General features: G+C 40.2%; 2 protein-coding genes across 3 annotated transcripts; one reads left to right on the top strand and one right to left on the bottom strand.

Annotated features, from left to right (window-relative positions):
* The first annotated feature begins 1020 nt into the window (after nt 1–1020).
* LOC148319434 (progestin and adipoQ receptor family member 3-like) lies at nt 1021–7682 on the top strand. 2 transcript variants are annotated; one of them, XM_088280612.1, is made up of 7 exons: nt 1021–1234; nt 2781–3017; nt 3100–3262; nt 4707–4862; nt 4940–5137; nt 5387–5477; nt 6547–7682. In XM_088280612.1, exons 2-7 carry the CDS (start codon nt 2845–2847, stop codon nt 6681–6683), a joined length of 918 nt encoding a protein of 305 aa, XP_088136738.1. In that variant the 5' UTR covers nt 1021–1234; nt 2781–2844; the 3' UTR covers nt 6684–7682. The 2 variants fall into 2 exon arrangements, with proteins under 2 accessions (XP_088136738.1, XP_088136737.1); XM_088280611.1 differs by having other exon boundaries at nt 1022–1241.
* A 1755-nt stretch (nt 7683–9437) lies between these two features.
* On the bottom strand, nt 9438–15563 carry slc26a1 (solute carrier family 26 member 1). Its single transcript, XM_088280607.1, has 7 exons — nt 15141–15563; nt 14469–14669; nt 14001–14247; nt 13701–13932; nt 13270–13453; nt 12893–13180; nt 9438–12662 (listed from the first exon to the last, which is right to left on the bottom strand). The coding sequence occupies exons 1-7, from the start codon at nt 15549–15551 to the stop codon at nt 12087–12089; spliced, it is 2139 nt and encodes a 712-aa protein (XP_088136733.1). The 5' UTR covers nt 15552–15563; the 3' UTR covers nt 9438–12086.
* Nucleotides 15564–19677: the final 4114 nt, after the last annotated feature.

Below are 19677 nucleotides of genomic sequence, written 5' to 3'. Positions count from 1 at the left end.
GCGTGAGGTCATGACATGTGTAATAACACATACCAATGTCATTTTGTCAGGAAATTTAATATTTGCCTGATGCAGGATCCCATTGGAGACGTCTGTTTTTGCTTTGAATGATTCCTCTTTTGTTTGTGGGTGTAACCATTACGTTGTAGGCCAATAGTCATTACATACAGTACTCCACAATTTGGCACTCTACTTTTCGGCTTTTCATCCGACTTACACGCGCAACATGTGCATAAAAGGTCCCATTTGATATGCGTAACCACCTCTATAAGCAGTGAATGGCTGAATATTGTTTGTAGGGAGATAACCCCATTAGTCAGAAATGAATACAATTACATAAATGACATTTGAATTCACATGTTCTTGTCGAATGGTTCAATGAAAATAGTGCACGTTAGACTAGAATGAATAAAACAACAATAAAAATAAGCTTACCCAACTTAGTTTGGTTCTTTTCTATGACTTCAAGCATTTACTTTGATTTGACATATTTCAAACCTGTTCGGTCAAAAAAAAGCATCTAATGAGGTCACAGGGCAACTGAAATTCTAAATTCATCCTTTAAACGGCAGTCAATAAAATATTTTTTGTAATGTTAATTTAATGAGTTTTGGGGGGTGAGCCCTTAGCAATTGACTTAAGTTGTAAAAAGACAAAAGGATAGATTTTTTTCGAACGTGGTGGACACAGCAAGTATAAATAATATAACCAAATAATTTTACTCTGAAGTCACAAAAGACAAACAAAGGATATTGTTTTGGACTTTGGCATTAAACCGACTTTTTATGGTGTTGTAGTTTTTTTTATTGTGGCCAGAAGAGGGTGGGCTATTTCGCTAATTCATTTTTGTTTTGAAATCAATTGGGAACTGCTGCCTAAGTGAGGAGAAGCGGTACAGATGATGGATGGATGGATGGATTAAACCACAGGCCTTGCTGTGACGTTTTCATCTCTATTACGTCACGATCTCGAGCCAATCCCCCTCCCTCTTTAACGTGATGAATGGACTGCGGGTGAAATACCTCAATTTGACCAATCGGCGGCGGTAGAGCGCTGTGTCATTGTTTCCTATGAATACAAAAAGAAAACAGGCTTTGTAATAGTTGCTGACGTTATCCTATGCGTGTTACTGAGCAATCATGAACTATTTGGAAGGAGAAACACGAGTGGTGTGACACATCGGCGAGATCATGGCTGTGTCGAGAGATCATCGACTGTGGCACGGGGACTAGCGGTAACTGGTCAGTTTGTTTTCAATCAATTTAGCTGCCCTAAATAATGCCTGTTCATGTTACCATTAAGCTAATCACCTTGATTTAAGCGTGTACGTGTCCTTGCTACTCGTACACATTTAGGTTAAAACTATACGTCGAATGATTTTGTTTGTCAGTCTTGATGTCATTATTAAACCGTCAGCGTTTTGTTTTGTTTTGGCAGTGTCCGCAGTGACCACAATTGTAAAATACAGGATTGCCATGATGGTGGTTTATTAATCAACTGGAATTAGTGATGCATTCCTTGACATTCACAGCATCACGACTTGCTACCTTTGACCACTGTTGTGTGTGAATTTGATCTATCTGACCACTAGGAATTAAAATGACAGATTTTGTGTTATTTGTTTAAAAAAAAAAAAGAGTTCCAGATGATTAATTTTGAGACGTGTTCCACCATGAATGTAACCTATAATTTGCACAATGCAATTGAAATAAAAGGCAAGTAAAATAAAATTGAGATAATGTGCACTGTTAGATTAGGCCTCTTTGGCGTATATGATTAGATTAGAGCCAGGCCGTTATCTTGATGTGACATATCTCTTGCTTTCACTTGGCTTCCCTTCTCTGTGACACCCTTGGCACACTTACTAGTTGATTTCAGTTAAGGCCATAGAGTCACACATAGAGTCGCCCTCCTTGTGCGTTGGCGTCCCAGAATATATAATCTTGGGGGAGGAGGTTAGACCTTCCACAATCATCCAATAAATAGTTTAACTGCAGTCTTCTGGTAGTTACTATTAGCATTACGGGCGTTGAAAATCAAAGAATCAGGCAGAACCTTTCAGCACAGTACAACCATATTATAACTGTGGATGTAGCTGTGTTCAGAATTAACCGCTCACACTCAAATTCACATTTAATCGGAGTCAGTCCACTCCTGCGACCATTTAAAAAAATTCAAACTTAGTTTCAGTGGACCATCAAATCCCTTTTGCATTGGGCTACACAGTTGTTTTTCCTCAGCTGACCTTGGACAAGATGCAAGGACATAGGAACAGTTGGAAGTAGCAATCGGTGTCAGTGCAAAACCTACAGGCGTCAAAGAAAGCAAAAATAAATAATAAATGAATCAGAAAAAGCTTACATCTGAACTATATTCTGTGTTAAGTAGAGGCATGCTAAATGGTTGCCGGCGCGTGCCGACTCAGCTTGAATGTGAATGGTTAATTCTGAACACAGCCACAACCCACTTCTAAGATTGTGTGCACACCTGTGCTACCACATTATCTTAGTTGTCTATTTGAATTTTTCCTCTCCAAAATATTTAAATTATTTTTAATTTGAGTTATACAGATTGTACTGCACATTAATTGGCAATTACAAAAACTGGCATTTGAACAGGGGTATGTAGACCTTTTCTATCAATTGTATCTAATCTAATCAATAGTTTAGAGCACTGATTTATGGAATAGTCTGTCCATTTTTTTAAATTTCTGAATTATCTTTTCAATCCAACGCGACTAGAATGTAAATACTGTAATTGTGTGTCTCTTCTCTTGTCAGGTTTACATTCCTATCCCACCCCACCCAGCTTGCTTTGTTTGAAGGAGAAGAAGCAAAGATCAGGATGCTGCAGGCGACCCAATATGTGGAGCTGGGCAGTTACCCAGAATGGCCGATGCGCATCCAGCAGAAAATAAGGCTGTACACCTTTGAACAGCTCCCAATGTACCTCAGAGAGAACCCCTACATCACAGACGGCTATCGGGCCCACCTGCCATCCAAACTCTGCCTGAGGAGGTGAGCCTATTGTTTAACACAACATAATATTCCCCCAAAAAATAATACTAATAAACTGCCCTGTTTGTTGTTCCTCCTCAAGTATTTTCATTCTGTCCAATGAGACTGTGAACATCTGGAGTCACCTGTTGGGCTTCCTTCTCTTCTTCTCTCTGGCGGTCAACGACGTTGTGAAAGTTTTACCAGCTTCTGGAGCCAGCAGAGAGGACTATGTCATCTACGCCATAGGACTGTTTTGCTTCCAGGTAAGACGGAAGAAATGTGTTTTTTGCATGGTCAAGTGAATCAACATTGAAAATGGTGTTTGCCAACCTCTTACTAAAGGGGATGACACACGCACAACAGTTAACTGTCATGACATCTACTCAAGCATAGGAAGTCCAGCAATTGTGTTTTGAGTCTGCCGTGCCGTGAAACAATATTGTAATTCAGGTAATTCATGTTTCCTAAAACAGGTTCACTCCTCCCAATCTGGTCTGAAGCCGGTTTGTATTGTGTTTTTAATACCTGAGAGAGGTGTGGTTTTGGAGCTCGACGTGGAACCAGTTTTGTGTACTCCCAATGGCCTCAACGTGAGGTAGACTCCTCAGTTTTGGCTGTACAGTGATAGAAGTGGAAAGCTACTAAGGTTTAGTGGTGTTGGTTCCATCGAGCAGAAGTTGCTATCTCTCCAGTTATTTAGATTTGGATGGATCGGTTCGCTCCTCACAAATGAAGAAGCAAACTTTGACTCATGAGCAAGCATTCGCCAAGAGAGGCAGGAAAAACTCCCCCTTAGAAACAGATTCAGTTTGGGGTGGCTGTCTGCCTCAACCGGTTAAGGCAGTGACTCTGATGTGGCGTGATACCCAAGCTCCCACTACTGGTACTCAAAAGAACCTTATAGCTTACTTTGGTTGTATTTAACTTTTAAGTTCAATATTGTGTGTTGTATTTAATTGAGAACAGTTGGTTTTAAGCATTTATTTGGTTATAATATTTAACTTATATGTGTACACTGCCCCCGCCCCCAAAAATAAATATAAAAAAAGAAAGCACAAAAAGTATGAAGAGTGACATTATGATGATCTTGTATCAATTTACTTACAAAGTGACTTTTTCATTGTGATATCTGGCTCTGTTTAACTGAACACAAAACGGCAGGATGTCATATTCTGTCTTTTTGTGTTCTTGTGGGAATCTGTTATTGATAGCAGTCTTTTTATATATATTTGTTTACAGTGAATTGGAATATTGTAAACAAATACTAGGCTTTTCACGATCAGGATTTTGGCGCCCATCACGGTCACCGATAAGAGAGTTAAAAAAAATATCACAAGCCGATCAAAAATTGGACCGATCTATTTAAACAATTTGTTTATTTACTGTACTGTACTCAACCCTCACTGTTCTTCGGCCATGAAAAGCCAACATTTGTGTACAAGTGACGGCCATTGAAATGCATTCTGAAAAAAAAAAAAGAATCTCTTGGGCTGTTAATGGCTGCTGGGAATATCAATCATTCTCAGATAGAACTGTTTTACTTACTTTTTTTAGTCTTACAGGGCCCCCAAGCATCCTTCAGCAGGAATCAGGAAGCATTGTGTACTGTATTAATTGTATGAGCCACAAACATTATATGAATGCTGCCATTTAACTCACGGCAATAGACTGCTTGCAAACATTTTTGCTCTTTTTTGTTGCTCCCAGGTGTGCATGTTGTGCTCCGTGGGCTATCATCTCTTCTTGTGCCATCGATCAGAGAAGACGAGTCGTCGCTGGCTGGCGTTGGACTACGCGGGCATTTCAGTCGGCATCTTGGGCTGTTATGTGCCTGGCATCTTTTATTCCTTCTATTGCAATGCTGTATGTGCCTCTCAGCATTTCCTCCAGTTGTGATCGCATTCCATCATCAAACCAGTTGCTATTGTCTTTTTCATCAGTTTTGGAGGCAGGTCTATTCGCTGACAGTGCTGGCCATGATTCTGGTAGTCTTCGGCGCTCAGTTCCATCCACGGTATATGAGCGCTGAATGGCGCTGCATTAGGGTGTCCACCTTCTTCGGCGTGGCCATTATAGGTGTGGTTCCGACGTGCCACTGGGTGTGGCTCAATGGGGGGCTCACCTGCGACATTGTTAGGGTGAGGAATGCTTCGTTCTACAAAAACTCCAGATCAGTGTTTGTCGAAACCTTTTGATCTAGAAAAGACTTAGTCCTCTTAAGGCTAAAATGGAGTTGTGAAAATGTGTTATGGTGCAGCAACACCAATTCTGATAATCATTATAGCCTGTCAAACCATATCAAAAGTTTTACATATGAAACTTAGCGCTTTTTTTCCCAAGGCAACATTACCTTTGCCAACTTTGCATATTTTTTCCCATTTGTGTAGATGTTCCTGCCTCGCCTGATTGTCATGTACCTCATCGGTGCTGCTGCCTTTGTGTTCTACATTAGCAAGATGCCTGAGCGTTGCTTCCCTGGTGAGTCCGGTTCACTCCACCTTTGTCCCTCACCAAGCACCGCCCACTCAGCAACGGTTGCGTTAAGCAAGAAGACGTTTTGTTGAAGTCACTGTTTAACCTACACAGTACAGTTGCATGCTGTTGGCAAAATGACAATGAGCCTGAAAGTGTCTATAAAAGACACCTCAGAAGCACTTTCATGACAAGGTTATTGCGGTTGAGGAAATAACATTTTCGATAATGAAATAAAACATCACGTCACTCACGAGGCCAGGCCACGCCTTTTAAAACCATGTAAAATCAAGGTCACTGATACTACAGTAGAAGGTGAGAATGGCGACCCCAAGTGGACAAATCGTGAACAATTTTTTGCATTCATTTCTGAGATACTGGTCAACCTCTGATGTGTTTGGAATTTGAATCAAATTTCAGCCTTTTAAACGGTCATACAAGTTAAGGCTGAACAATTTATGAAATTCAAATCAAATGCAATTTTCAATGTAGTACACATGCTTTCATATCATTGTTTCGTGAAATGCATGAAGTCATTTGTTTGCATTATTGCTGTAATCTGATTTATGACTTATGTTTACGACGCTTGTTTGGCGTAAATTTTGTCAAGTTGTCATGGAAGCTTTAAAAACTGCAAGTCAAAGATTTTACTCAGTCAACAACTCAAATGAAAAAATTCATATTAATTCACGTTTCATTTGTCTTTGTTTTAGCCCAAATCTAATCTATAGGACCAAAACATTTGTCTAATACATTTGTTATTGTAACACAGATTAATTTATCCCTTGTGTTTGTTTAAAAAAAAAAATACGCACCAGGGGGACCTTGAAAATATAATCGCATGTTAAATCGCATTTGCAATACTGAGGGAATAAAATGCAATTAAGATATTATAAATATATATATAAATATATAATATTATTTTAATATTTAATATATAAATATTTTTCAAAATTGTTCAGCCCTCATCCAAGTGCTTTATAATAATATATTGAATTTTTTTTTTTATTCCAAACAACAGCGAAAGTGACCAATATCAAAAGTATTTACAGTCCATATCCTTCTTGTCGCTTAGGTCACGTGAACTACATCGGTGCCAGTCATCAGGTATGGCACGTTCTGGTGGTTGCCATGCTTTACTGGTGGCATCAGACCGCAGTGGACATTATGCAGTTCCGGCACAGCCAACCCTGCCCCGCAAGGACACAATGACAACAATCCAAAAAAAAAAAAAAAACGCAGGAATGCACTTGAGTGTAGTCAAATAATCAATTGCTGTTTTTTGTTGTTGTTGTTTTTTTAACGTTGAAATTGTTTACATTTGGTCAATACTTACTAAACAAGCCCATCCACCAGAGCCAATGAATCAAATGGAAGTCAGTTGAAGACAACTGCGATTGCAAAAGTACTTACAGGCAGGATGTCAGTGCATTAAGTTTCTATTTATACAGTGTGTAGCAAAACAATTTTCTTGACAATTATCTCATGCTTGGTTGAGAAGGAAATATCTTGTATACATTTGCACGTTTGACTGTGGGGGATATGGGCGTAGGGGCAGGCTCTTTTTATTGAACCAAGAGTCACTTTCTGGTAATATTAGCATGTTGTTTATTAAGCATGACACAATTTGTGTTTAGGAGCAGGAACCATGACAACGTGATAGACGTACCCGATGCCATCTCAGCATCACAATTTGAAACAATCGCATTGCTGTAATAAGCACACCTTTGGCTGTGAGGTATCGAATATTTCCAACAAACAGAAATTGTCGCATAAATAATCATCATCCACAGTTCTGTTCCTTTGCCAGAGAGTACTTTTCTAATGTGAAATGTATACGGGTAGCAAAGCGCTACAACTGCACGCCTCTCGAAAGAGAATATACACTTGACTAAATGAAATAGTGGCCAGTACACTACATTGCTTGTGGGTTCCAATGGCTTCTTTGATACTGTCCGTGTGTTTGCTTCATTTGTGATGGTCGAAAAACTGCGGCGAAATTATTTGATCGGCCTGCTGAATCTGTATTTGCTAATTTACAAAAAAAAAAAAGAACAGCCTATTTTTCATCTTTGTTTTTTATTAGGCCTGCAGTACACAATACCCCTAATTGTAGATTGTTAGTATTTGATCCTCAATAAAATGTGAGTTAGGACTTTTCTCACTCCTCTATACAGAAACTTTATCCTGTATTGTATTTGCAATTTTGCATTTAAATATACAGATTCAGCAGCAGCCAAAATAATCAGCCCCCAGTGTTACTACTGTAAAACCAAACTATATGCATGGTATACATATTTTTATATACTAATGGAGGAGTGATTGCATGTTTCCGTTTAATTGGGTGAATGGCTGGGGCTTTCCATTTCACCTGTTTTACAGGACCAATATAGGTTAGCCAGCATTATGTGACTGTATTATAATCTTATGTCATGTGTGAATAGGGCCATTATTCATATTTTGCCTCAGTTAATGTTACACAGCAAGTACTTGATTTGCTTGTACCCGAACAAATGTATGCAGTACATGCACTGACTTTTTGCACGACAATGCAAGTAGAGTAAACTTTTGTTTGAATCTTTATCCTGAGAAACATGATGCTGCGTTGTATCATGAAACACTGTAACTGATTTTTAAGATGTATTAAATGATATCTGGGCCGTGTGGAAAAATCACTTTTGAATGACTAAAGAATGCTGGTCTTTGAAGGTAGTAACTGTGTGTCATTTTGTTCACAAGTGTTTCACTTTTTAAATCGAGAGGGGAAAGAACATTCCAGGTAAAAGGTGTTAGAACTCGCTATTCCTAATTTTGAACAACAGAGGGCAGCATCGATACTCTTATTGGGAGTCGAGTTAAAAACATGTTACATTTACACGGAAGATGAAAATCAATAACCACATTTGATCAGGCAAAATCTCAGATTCTACTACTCAATAAATAATGGGTGTCACTTCAAAGATACACAGCGTGTAAATGTCTAACTTTGCTTGGAATAATTACATAACATTCTGTTACATGCTGACACTCATACTGATGTTGAACAAGAAAAGAAGTAATTGTGTCGGGAAATGGCGTCATGGAATAGCGGAGGATGTGACACATCACTTTGTTACTGTTAAAGTGACATACTGTATTCATCTTTTTGGATAATGGTCAATTTATCAAGCCAGATGACTCACGACCTCAGAAATAGACAGGGAGTCCCAAAATTCAATATGCACTCCCCTTTTTTTCCCTCGCTAGTTTTGTGACACGTATTATTCAGACAAATGTGACGCAGCAATTTAAATTTCACCGCAATATAATTCAGTGCCAGTTTACGAAAATTGAAGGCAGAGCTGGGCATTCCGTCCCGGGGACGGAACGGTCCCCTATATCTATCGCAAAGTTCTCAAAACAATCAATTCTTGACAGAACACGCAGTAGATCTAACACCAACTTTGTCAACTTTATGTTACGACGGTTGTGCATGATTGCAACTTTGTAAGCTTTCAACATAGCAGTGGCTAAGACGCTAACACAATAGAAACACAGCCAGCCGCACGAACGGTTATCCGGACTGACGACACAGGACAATATACAGCAAGCCACTTCCAAAATGTGACAAATCTATTGAACAGTGGTGGTTAATTACGCAGCTGGTGGCACTCCTGGATACCAATTACCAATCAAGGATTCTTCCCTGCCTGCACCGATTGGTGGATTGAGTCGGGGACAATGGCTGCCAATCAGGGAGGAGCAGGTGGAGAGCTCCAACACAGACACACACAAAAACATCTTTCATGCAACCACTTGTAATAATAATTAATAAATAAAATTGATTAAATTGAACAAAATCGTTTTTCAGTACATGGTTCACGTTAAGTGTTTATCTTCAAATGGCCTGTGTTTTTGAATTTTATCCCCCAAAAAGTTATAAACGGGGCCAATTCATTATTTAATATATCGCACACAGTCAACGCATCTTTTCCATGGAGTTTATTCCGAATATTGAACATTAAGGCCATGCTCCCGCATGAATGTCAAACAAGATAGCAAAAAGGAATGCTCAATAGACATCCGTACGACTTTTAACAGTTTTACAAATATAGAGAGGGAAAAAAACTCTTTTGACAATAAAACTAAATAAAAAATGTTGGTTTTGTTCACTTGTCTTTTTTTTTTTAACATAAATATAAAAAGGCATAAATCAGCTTTGAATTGTTGCATTCATTCGGTAAGTTATATTACTCAATATAAATGACATGATTAGACAAACTAGTGAGACACTTTTGCGATTAAACAACACATCAACCGTTACTTATAGTAACAGTACAAACAAAACAAACAATAATATTCTTTTAATGACAAATTGAGATTAGAATTGCAGCAATTAAAATGAAGGTGACCCTTTGAGAGGATGTACTACATGGCCATAGTACAAGTTAAAGGTTTTGAGGGGAACAGGAGTTGAGTTTAAACCCTTTAAGAAATGATTTTTAGGTCTCAGGTAATAATTGGCTTTTGGTTAAATCATTATGTGTAGACTTTGGCCACCTGGATTAGTGTGATTAATGACACGCTGAGCAAAGAACCAAACAATCTGGTAATTATTTGAAGCAAGTGTCAATGAATCCGTCTTGATTTGACTATTCATGAAATGCTGCCAATTTAGATGAAGGAAGAAGGAAAATAAGCATCGCCCACTACAAACAAAAAAATACCTCCACTGGGTTCACATTAATCAGGTCTCTTTTATTTATTTTAGGAGTATGAAATGTTTCAAGCAAGCGTTCGATTGTCAATAAATAGACAAATAGATGTTCATAGGAACAGTTGTCCTGAAGGTGTGAAGATGGCGCTTTCATAATTTACATAATCTCTTTTGGTTCCTAAAAACAGGAATTCTATCGAGAAAAAAGTATAATTATAAAGTAAGTTATATTTTCTATTTATTAGAGGATATTTTATTCCCATTTTATGGCTACTGTTTTTCTTCCTTCGAGGAAGGTGAGTGAGGCATTTCCAAACAATGGAAATGAATTAAGTGTGTATATGATATTGTTTTCATTATCTTGCGTGGTAGACATAAAGATGAAGAAAAAAACCTCAGAACTCAGAGCCATCTGAATGAATCTTGATTAGATTTAACAAATGATAAAACTAAAAACATGAACAGGACACAATATATGTGTCTGTGTGTGTGTTTTGACATTTTCTTTCATTTCTCAATGACTAATTCATTATTCTTTCTGAATACGTTGGGGGATATGCAGGACGGGTTATCTGGTGTACAATTTGCCGTGGACCCAAAGGGAGGACTATTTGGCTTTAGGACCGTGGCCCGTAGTGTGGGGTGGGTCACGAGGGCAGCCACACGCAATGCAAGTTTTTGGGGTGGAAAATTTCATGGAGAAAAAGAAATATAGATATATTAGTAAAATTGGTAGAAGTTATCAGTATACTTGTAAAAGAAAAATCTAATTTTATTTAATAACAGGTTTCTCAAGAGTGTACAGTTGATATAACAGACATTTGCAGAATGTGGCAAACGTGTCATATTTGTACCAGTCAACAGAATAAAACTTATTTTCCACCACATCACAACAATGTACCATATGATTTGTTTCGCTCACTTTGGCTGCACCAAGCATGAATGCGAGGTGCGGTGGCTCCAAAGGGTCAAAAGTGTCTGAGGTAAAGTGCTCCATTGTAAAAGTGGAGCTTCAAGATATCACAATAAGATCAATAGATTTGCTTGATAGTGAATGTTGACCCCAGTTTAGGTGGTCTGCTAGGGTCAAAATGGGTGATAGGAAAGTGCTCCATCTTAAAAGTGGAACTTAAGGCAACGATCATTATAGAGACAGATGACAAATGATTAGCCGATTGTTATCATTTTTTTCCTTCTCATACAGATTCAGACTGTTGCGCGTGGTTGCGAATGAACCGAACATTGCACAACAAAAGTTACAGGGTAGTATGTTTTCATGAAAACTGGCTTTGTAATACAATTGGAGCGTTAACCATCTGTGGGGTTGCAAACATTTGTTGTAACACTCCTGCATTTGTAGAGGTCTGCGGTCTGCTGAGTTCAAATTATTAAAAAAAAAAAATCCTTCTTAGCAACGTAGAAACTGCCAAATGATTCAGTGCAAATTTACAAATTCATCTTTTGCACATTTTTTTTTAGAAACCATCCTCCTTTATTTTCTGAAAAACTCAATAATTGTTATTTCTTTTTGCTCAGGCTGAAGCCCTGTCAAGTATAAAAGTATTGCCTTGGCGCTATCTTGTCGCATCTTGATGCCAAGCGACTGTTTTATCTATAACCCTGTCTTGCCGCCATCTTGTGGTATCTTTAGGCAATTCTCAACTTTTAAAGGGGGGTGCATTAGATTTTGAGTGGGAGGTGGGGTACATCCAGGACTGGTTGCCAGTCAACTGCAGGGCACATTTGGGAAATTTTAGAGTCCTGAATGAACCTAACATGCATGGTTTGGGCACCGTAACCGGAATACCAGGAGAAAACTGCTTGAGAATTTTCACACTCCACATAGGTGGGCCTGAGCCAAGATTTAAACCCAGAACGTCTCTACTCGAGTCCACCCTGTATTTCTTTCATCTTTTGCCTCACAGAACAGAGTCTTCTGAGTTCTTGTCTGGCTGTTGTATGTTTGTGTGCAGGACCGCATGATGAACCGTGTGGAACAGCATTTTACTTATGTCTTTCCCACCCTTCCCAAATAACAGTCCCTTTTTCAAGGTATCTATGAGGGAGGCATTACAGCAGGCAAGGACCACTTTGACGCCAATTTCCTCAAACTCCTTGAACAGATCCTTCAAGGCAGCCACGCCGGTGGAGTCTATGAAAGGGATTGCAGAGCAGTCCAAAATGATGGTGTGGAAGTCCAGTTGTCTTTCAACAAGTGAAACAATGACATCTCCATTGTTGGCGTCCCCGTTTGACTGTGCTTGTGTCATGGACATCTTTTTGGCCTTCTTCTCTGCCTTTTTTCTTCTGGTTATTTCCAAGAAAGGTGTTACCCCGACAGCTTTGTAGAGGACTTTCAGGAAAGTGTCCTTGTTGGCGTAGTAGATAGGAGCCTGGAAGCGGAAGACTCGCACTCGGGTTGGTGGGACAAGGTTTTGGTATTCCTCTAAATCCTCATAAAGATCAGAGTCGCCGGCCCGGCCCAGGAGAGAGACCTGATGTTTGACATTGGATTAGCTCACGTTATGAAATTGTCTTTCACTGATTATTGTCCCCGCAAATCTGTAAGACTATGTAGATTGTCAGAAATGTACCCCTAAACGTGCAGCAATTTACTTCTGTGTACCTCGACATACAATATACAATACAGAAATGTTGGTAGCACAAGGAAACAATCGACTCGGAGAAGGATGTTGTGCGATGCAGTTCTATTATTGTCACTCACCCGAGGATTCTGGGTCTTATAGATGATGCAGATCATAGAGAAGGTGATGCCAACAAGGAGTCCCAGCTCAACGCTGATCAAAGCCGTGGCCGACATGGTAACCAGCCAAACCACGGCATCGTTACGGCTGGCTCGCCACTTAGCGGGGACATCCTTGAACTTCCTGAGTGCCCCACGAAGGCTGACAATGATGATGCAGGCAAGGACGCACTTCTGGAGTGCATGGAAAAATGGTGCAAAGAAGAGCAGGACGAGCAGGATGACCAAGGCACTGATCAGACTTGATACCTGATGCAAGAGCACAGAAACACACTCAGGACTTCTGTTTCTACATCCCACGAAAACCACGGGGTGCATTACTAAGGATGGAACGTCACCTGTGTCTGACAGCCCGTTGAATCCTTCACCATAGTTTTGGCCAAAGCCGCACTAGTGGTGAAGCAATGGAAGAAGGATGGGATGATGTTACAGCAGCCGATGGCGAACATCTCTTGGTTGGGACGAACCGTGTAGCCATTTTTCTTGGCAAACATCTCGGACAGTGACACGGTGAAGGCAAAGCTTGGAATGAAATACATTTCTTGTCAATCATAGTGCAACCAAAATATCTGCAATGCATTACCATTATAATACATTGAAGTATTACATTTCATTATATATTTTACATCTGCATCACATTTCATGTAAATAAATGCCAATCCTGCTACCTATGAGACAATAAGACAGCTGGTACACTGCATCTTAACAACTCGGAGAAAATATGCTCTTCCCACCGAGCAATGACAGCATTAATGTGTTTAAAAATTACCTGATGACAGCGATAGGAACGGCATCCAGTACTACTCTTGGCATCAGACTAAAGCTGGGCACTTGAGGAGGGATGAAGCCAGTGGGGATGTGACCTGAAACACTGGTACCGTAATGATGGTTGAGATTCCCAAAATGACTGGCCAGCGTGGCTCCGGCCACCACGACCAATTCAGTTGGCAGGGGGATCTTTAAACGATCCTTGTAGCGTTCCTGGATCTCTTTCCCTGCCACTGTAGAACCCCCAAAACATTAATGACTGCGTCATCTCACAATCCAAAGACTTCTGGTCCATATTTACCTAATATGGTGATACAGATGGCACTGGTGATAAGGTCACATACATTGGTCTTGTGAATGTTGGCAAAGATGTTGATCCAGGTTACAACAACAGTGCCATAGCCCTGATGGCGAGGAATCTTCAGACCCAAGAGGTATTTGGCTTGGACGGTCAGGATAGTAAAGGAGGCTCCTGTGGCAAAACCATCCAACATGGGAGCTGAAAGGTAGACAGAGACGGAGCCCAGCCGAAACACAGCCATCATGACCTGTGGAAGAGGATTGTCAAACCTGCTTCATACTGATAAATAAAAGACGCCATGGTGTGAAAAATTATAGCGTCACTATCACTACTATTCCAGTCTTGATACTAAACTGTCTCATCAATCCGGCTAGCTATCCTCATTTGAGACAAGGGTAAACTGGAGGAGACTCAATGTTGAATACTGTGATATGTTTCGGGTAGATAACTTGGAAGTTGTTTCTTCACCTGGTAAATACCAGCCAGGAACGTAAGAGCAGCAGCAATGCTAATAGCATAACACTCCTTCCCACACGGCACACCCATTATTTCGACATTGTGAGTTTGACCGGCTGTGAGGTTGATGCTGAATGAACCGTTGAACTCTGGAGGACCAGACGAGTCCTCGTTGAGGTCAAATCCAGCTCGGACCACTTCTCTGTCGACCACCTGCAGAAAAGCAGAGGCTGTTACTACAGAAATAGATCATGAGGACAGACTATCTTGGCGTATGAAGTGTGTCATAAGAAATACAGGACTAATGTCACAAAAGATATATCTCAAAACCAAAGTACAAGTTTTCCCCTCTGAAGTCTAACAACACCCTTTTCCAGCCTTCTCTTCTGGTATTCTCTACAGGCTGGGTGTCACAAACGTCTTGAAGTAATCCATGTCCAAAAACGTTCCCCCTTCATGACCCTCTTGAGCTTCAGAGAGGGAAAAAAACAAAAAATCCCAAAGGACACCAGGTCGAGGGAGATGATCTCCAGTACGACAGGAACTGTCGGATGCTCCCGGCATTGTGAGCAAGCGCCTTGCCTTGGTGAAGCAGCAGGAAACGAGTTAATGGTAGACGTGTTGATTGCTCGTAGTTTTGGTTTGAAATACATCTTTTGTGGTGCCTACATTGCTGTTGCTCACCTGCCCAACCATGAGACTCATCAGGCTAAAAATGCCAACAGAAACATGTCTGGATGTCCCCATGAGGAAGTAAATGATGTTGGCATAAAATGATGTGTACAATCCATAGATGGGCTCGACTCCAGCCAGCAGGCAGTAAGCGATGGCCTGCGGTACCAAAATGATTCCCACGATCAAGCCGGACATGGCGTCCCCCCACACGTACTCCCGCAGTTTATACTTTGGCAGCCAGCGCACCACAGGGAAAAAGCCGGACAAGGTGGAACATATTCGGGGCGCAGAGCAACTCAGACTCCGCTGCAGCTTGGACTTGAGGACCGAAAGTGCGGGCTGTGCACGGCGAGCCTTCCGCTCCAACAGAGATGGTGGATGAGCTGTTGAGCTTTCTTTGCGCTTGCTGACTTCGTCCATAGCGTCAGCTGGGGAGAGAAGAGAAGGCCGGAATGGTCGAGGAAGCGGTGGTCACCTGTGCTCCTTGGAGATCATCATGAAAAACGAACCAGGGAGGAAAGCACATAGAAACGGAATATCAGATGTTAATGCGAACTACTGACACCAATTCTTTTATTCATCCCTCACATAACTTTGATGAACGCCGGTTTATTCCCGTAGAAATGTTCTAAAAAAGTGGAAAACCCACAACAAAGAGCTGCAATCCTCAATCCTGTTCCTCGAGGTTGTTCTGCTTGTTTTCCATCTCTCTCTGCTGCAACACACCTGATTCACACAAATGATCAGCAGAAGCTAGATAACGATCCTGATCATTTGTGTGAATCAGGTGTGTTGCAGCAGGGCGAGATGGAAAACAGGCACGACAGTGGACCACGAAGACCAGGATTGAAGATCCCTTCCATACAGGAACCATGGAATTAAAAAAAAAAATAGTTTTACCCCTCGATTTCGTACAACTTGCTTGCACATGATTGGTCATGTGCTTGCGTCCATGTGTGTCATGTGACATAAAGGAAATTGGATACGGAGAGTCATGCAGAGAATAAATAGAATGTGACCAATATCAAGCGTTGGCTCACTCTTTTTACTCCCTACAGACAAAATAAATTTTGAAGGCTGAAAAAGCAGCCTGAGTAAGGTAGTACAAAGGTCACACTTCCTTGTCGGCCCAGATTGGAATATAATTTATGGATACAATATATTGTTATGTCACGTCATATTTTAGGACTTTAGTGACCTTGAGTAACACCTGACGTTTTTTTCCTCTCTTCTTATCGCCAGAACTTGGCTTATCTTTTTAAATGTTAACAGTGTTTAATTAGTTGGAACAAATCCCCGTGAAACAATTACATGTCCAAATGTTGATTTCCATGGTTAGCAGTAGATAATTTTAGAAATGGGTCAAGCTTTCATCTGAAGTGTAATGAACGATAATTTGCCACTTACTGTATTGGCCATATGATTAATTTCAATTGCGCAATCTAACGGCATCTAAAATGTGTGCTGCATATAAAATGTGTTGTCTTTACAAAGATAATGAAGGTCAGTTTTGTTTGAACCATTGTGATGTTAATTTGCATACTTTTAGAACTAACTTTTTTGGGGGTTCAGGGGGGCTACACAAGATTTCAAAAATACTGTTGTTGTATTGAATCTCAAAGCATTATTTGGCCTTAAAGACAAAAACTACAACTGCATTTCTTGTCGTCATGCACCGTTTGTCAAAAGATTTCCACAAAGATTGTTGGTTTCAGCAGCAGAGAAGGAAACCACGTCTCAGTAGCTGTAAAACACTAATTGTCGTCCTTTATCATCCTCATCACAATGACGCTAGGCGGCATGTTTTAGAGCACTTAAAGACTCGATAAGCCACTGAAGTAGTCAGTAGTAAACTACTATCATGTCTATTTCTCAGTTGGTATTAGCACACACACAAATGATGATGCAGCAGAAAATCGTGCCAAAGCAGTTTCTTTACACTAACAGTAAATTTTCTTGCATCTTACATTGGCTATAAAAGCCTGAAAAGAAAGCAAAGTAAAACTGTGCTACTTTGTAACTGTCACGACTTGATGTGGAGGGCAAAAAAAAAAAAAAGCTGCAGGAGGGAAGTGGCTTTGTCATCCGACATAAGCAAGGTTGAAAACTTCTCTCACAGAGCCACAAGTGTATCAATAAATTACCTTTTCCAGCTGTACGTGGGCTTTCTTACTCATTGCAAAAGAAGCTGATAAACGGCTGAGAATGGGAGGAGACACCCTGATGATCTTTTGTGAACAGCCGTAAGATTGATCACCACGTCAAAGACTAAAACAATGCTCTGACTCTGTTCTCCTCAAATCAATAAGTCCTGCTTTTCATCATGTGCTATAAAGGAACAAAGTAGTGACGCGTAGAACTTGCGGACAGAACTTATTCTCATGTTGGCTGTTAAGTTGATGTCGGATAGCTCAAGACTAAAAGAGAACAGTTTGTTTTTAATGTTTGCATATTTTATTTCAGTCGAATAAGTATCACCTTTCTACAAAATCTGACAAATGAATAAAAAACGAAAAAGAATATGCATCAAGCGTTTTCTTTCTGATACTGCAAATGCAAAGCAAAAAAAAAAAAAAATCGGTAATTTGAAATAGGATGAAATCTTTTGAAGAATAATGTCCACGATAAATCTCCCTAGCAAAAATGTTGCAATCGATAATTATAATAATAACACAGTCATAAAGTGTCTGTAAATAATTAAAAAACAGCTGCACAGTACAATGTACAACAGTTTTTGGCAATATGTTTTGGCGCATGAATAATACTTGATCACTTACAGGGTTTTTGTCAAATCTCTAATCTTAACTGTAGATGGCAACGGACACCTAGTTACAAAGTGAAAAACAATTAATTATCATACAAATCTAGCAAACTGTTGAATCAGTAAAGCTGAAGTTGTGTTTAGTTATTTTATTTAATTTTTTGCAAGCAGGAGGTGAGCCTTGCTGTATGTGTCTAATGAGCCTTTACAACATGTTAATAACACATTTACAAAGCATTAATAACATTTAAACAATCCAGTACCGCAAAGGTCAAATAAATCGCCCCTCCACACTTGTACTAACCTGCAGAAGTCAAACCGCAACACAAAGTCGTCTTGTGATTACAGCGTGAGCGCAATGGCTCTAGATAGTGAACTAAGAGCAGCCCTTTGAGCAAACATTTTCTACTGGCCTAACAACTTACAGTGGGTGGGGCTTGTTCGCATTTGCATTATGTATTACATTTGGACAAGAGGTTTACCAAGTCAATTTTTGACTGAAAAGGAGTATTTATCCAGCAGCCTGTCAACCATGCTTGAAGTGTACACAGATAAGTTATGTGCAAGTTAACTTGCGCGACCTTTGGTGCAAAAGAAACTAATGAAATGTCATCAGCAGCCTTCAAAATACTGCAAGAGCTGGTTTAAATATTTTTGGCTGTACAGCGGTGTTAATGTTCTTTTTTGAGGCGTTTATTGAACAATGCAATCCACGAAGAAGTACGATAGCCGGAAGTAATGACATTTGGCTTTGCGCAAAAATCATCAACAAGAATATTTGAATAAAATACAACGCGGGATTTCAGTTAAGATAAGATGTTTTAAGACAAACTTTAGCAAACGCTTTACCATATTTGCAGTTATTTCGTCGTCCTGCATTTTATTTATTTATTTATGAATATTTTGAAAAGATCTGCGAAACAAAAGTGTAGCACAATGTGATGAGTAATTACTGTATATAATATGTGCTATGTAAGTGTATGTTACGTTTCTCGAAAGTGTGTGTGGGTGTGTGTGTGCGTGCATGCTCCGCACTTCTGAATAAATAATGTGTTCCAAAGAAAGGCCTCATTATGAGCGTTTGAGCTAATCCTGTCTTCCTCATATCAGTCATGGTAAAGATCATCATCCTGAACACAGCCCTAAAATTCAGAATCGAATAACAATCCTCTCACGGGGACGTGTTAAACGTTCTGAGATGATATGATGATGTACAGGAGCGGAGATGTGGCATTTAAAATTTCACATGAATGACACAAACAGACAAATAGATATTTGGACACCAACGTTTGCAAAGTCCCTCCTTCCACAGTCAAACAAGCACAAGATGTGAGTGTCATCTCATCACATTGTGTCAACCATCACGGTCTCTCTCAATCCTCACGCCTGCCAAGCGCACCAGCCGGCATGTTGTTAAGAGGTCACGACTCACCCTCAGAGGAGGTGCAGCTTGGATGGCACGTGGAGGACATTCTGCCTGCTCCCGCCCCGCCATTAGTCCATCCAACATCTTTTCATTTCATTCAAGCTTCTTCCTGCTTCCGACTGCAAAGCATGATGGGAGACGCCCCCTCACTCCTCCCGCCGCCTCGGCCCCATATGCCGTCTGGAGCAGAGCGAGAGGGGGAGGGGAGAGAAGAGGAGGAGGGAGTGCAGCAGATGATGGTTGCCATGGTGACACCTGGTCAGGCCAGTGTATTTACGGATGCTTCAATCCAATGATCTGTTTTCGATACCAATTATGCTTTTTGGGTGATTTTCCAATAATACATTTGAAAAAACTTG

This window comes from Idiotropiscis lumnitzeri, chromosome 18 (assembly GCF_059441095.1).
Source record: "Idiotropiscis lumnitzeri isolate Australia: NSW breed Sydney's pygmy pipehorse chromosome 18, RoL_Ilum_1.0, whole genome shotgun sequence".
NCBI lineage: Eukaryota > Metazoa > Chordata > Actinopteri > Syngnathiformes > Syngnathidae > Idiotropiscis > Idiotropiscis lumnitzeri.
Note: the sequence above shows the minus strand (reverse complement) of the source record. Positions and strands in the feature narration are given on the sequence as shown.

Coding starts and splice junctions, on each gene's coding strand:
- LOC148319434 (XM_088280612.1), top strand. CDS start 2,845: ATGCTGCAGGCGACCCAATATGTGGAGCTGGGCAGTTACCCAGAATGG. Junction 3,263..4,706: donor TAGGACTGTTTTGCTTCCAG/GTAAGACGGAAG, acceptor TGTTGCTCCCAG/GTGTGCATGTTGTGCTCCGT. Junction 4,863..4,939: donor ATTCCTTCTATTGCAATGCT/GTATGTGCCTCT, acceptor CTTTTTCATCAG/TTTTGGAGGCAGGTCTATTC.
- slc26a1 (XM_088280607.1), bottom strand. CDS start 15,551: ATGGACGAAGTCAGCAAGCGCAAAGAAAGCTCAACAGCTCATCCACCA. Junction 14,248..14,468: donor TCCTGGCTGGTATTTACCAG/GTGAAGAAACAA, acceptor CCTCTTCCACAG/GTCATGATGGCTGTGTTTCG. Junction 13,933..14,000: donor CATCTGTATCACCATATTAG/GTAAATATGGAC, acceptor GGGGTTCTACAG/TGGCAGGGAAAGAGATCCAG.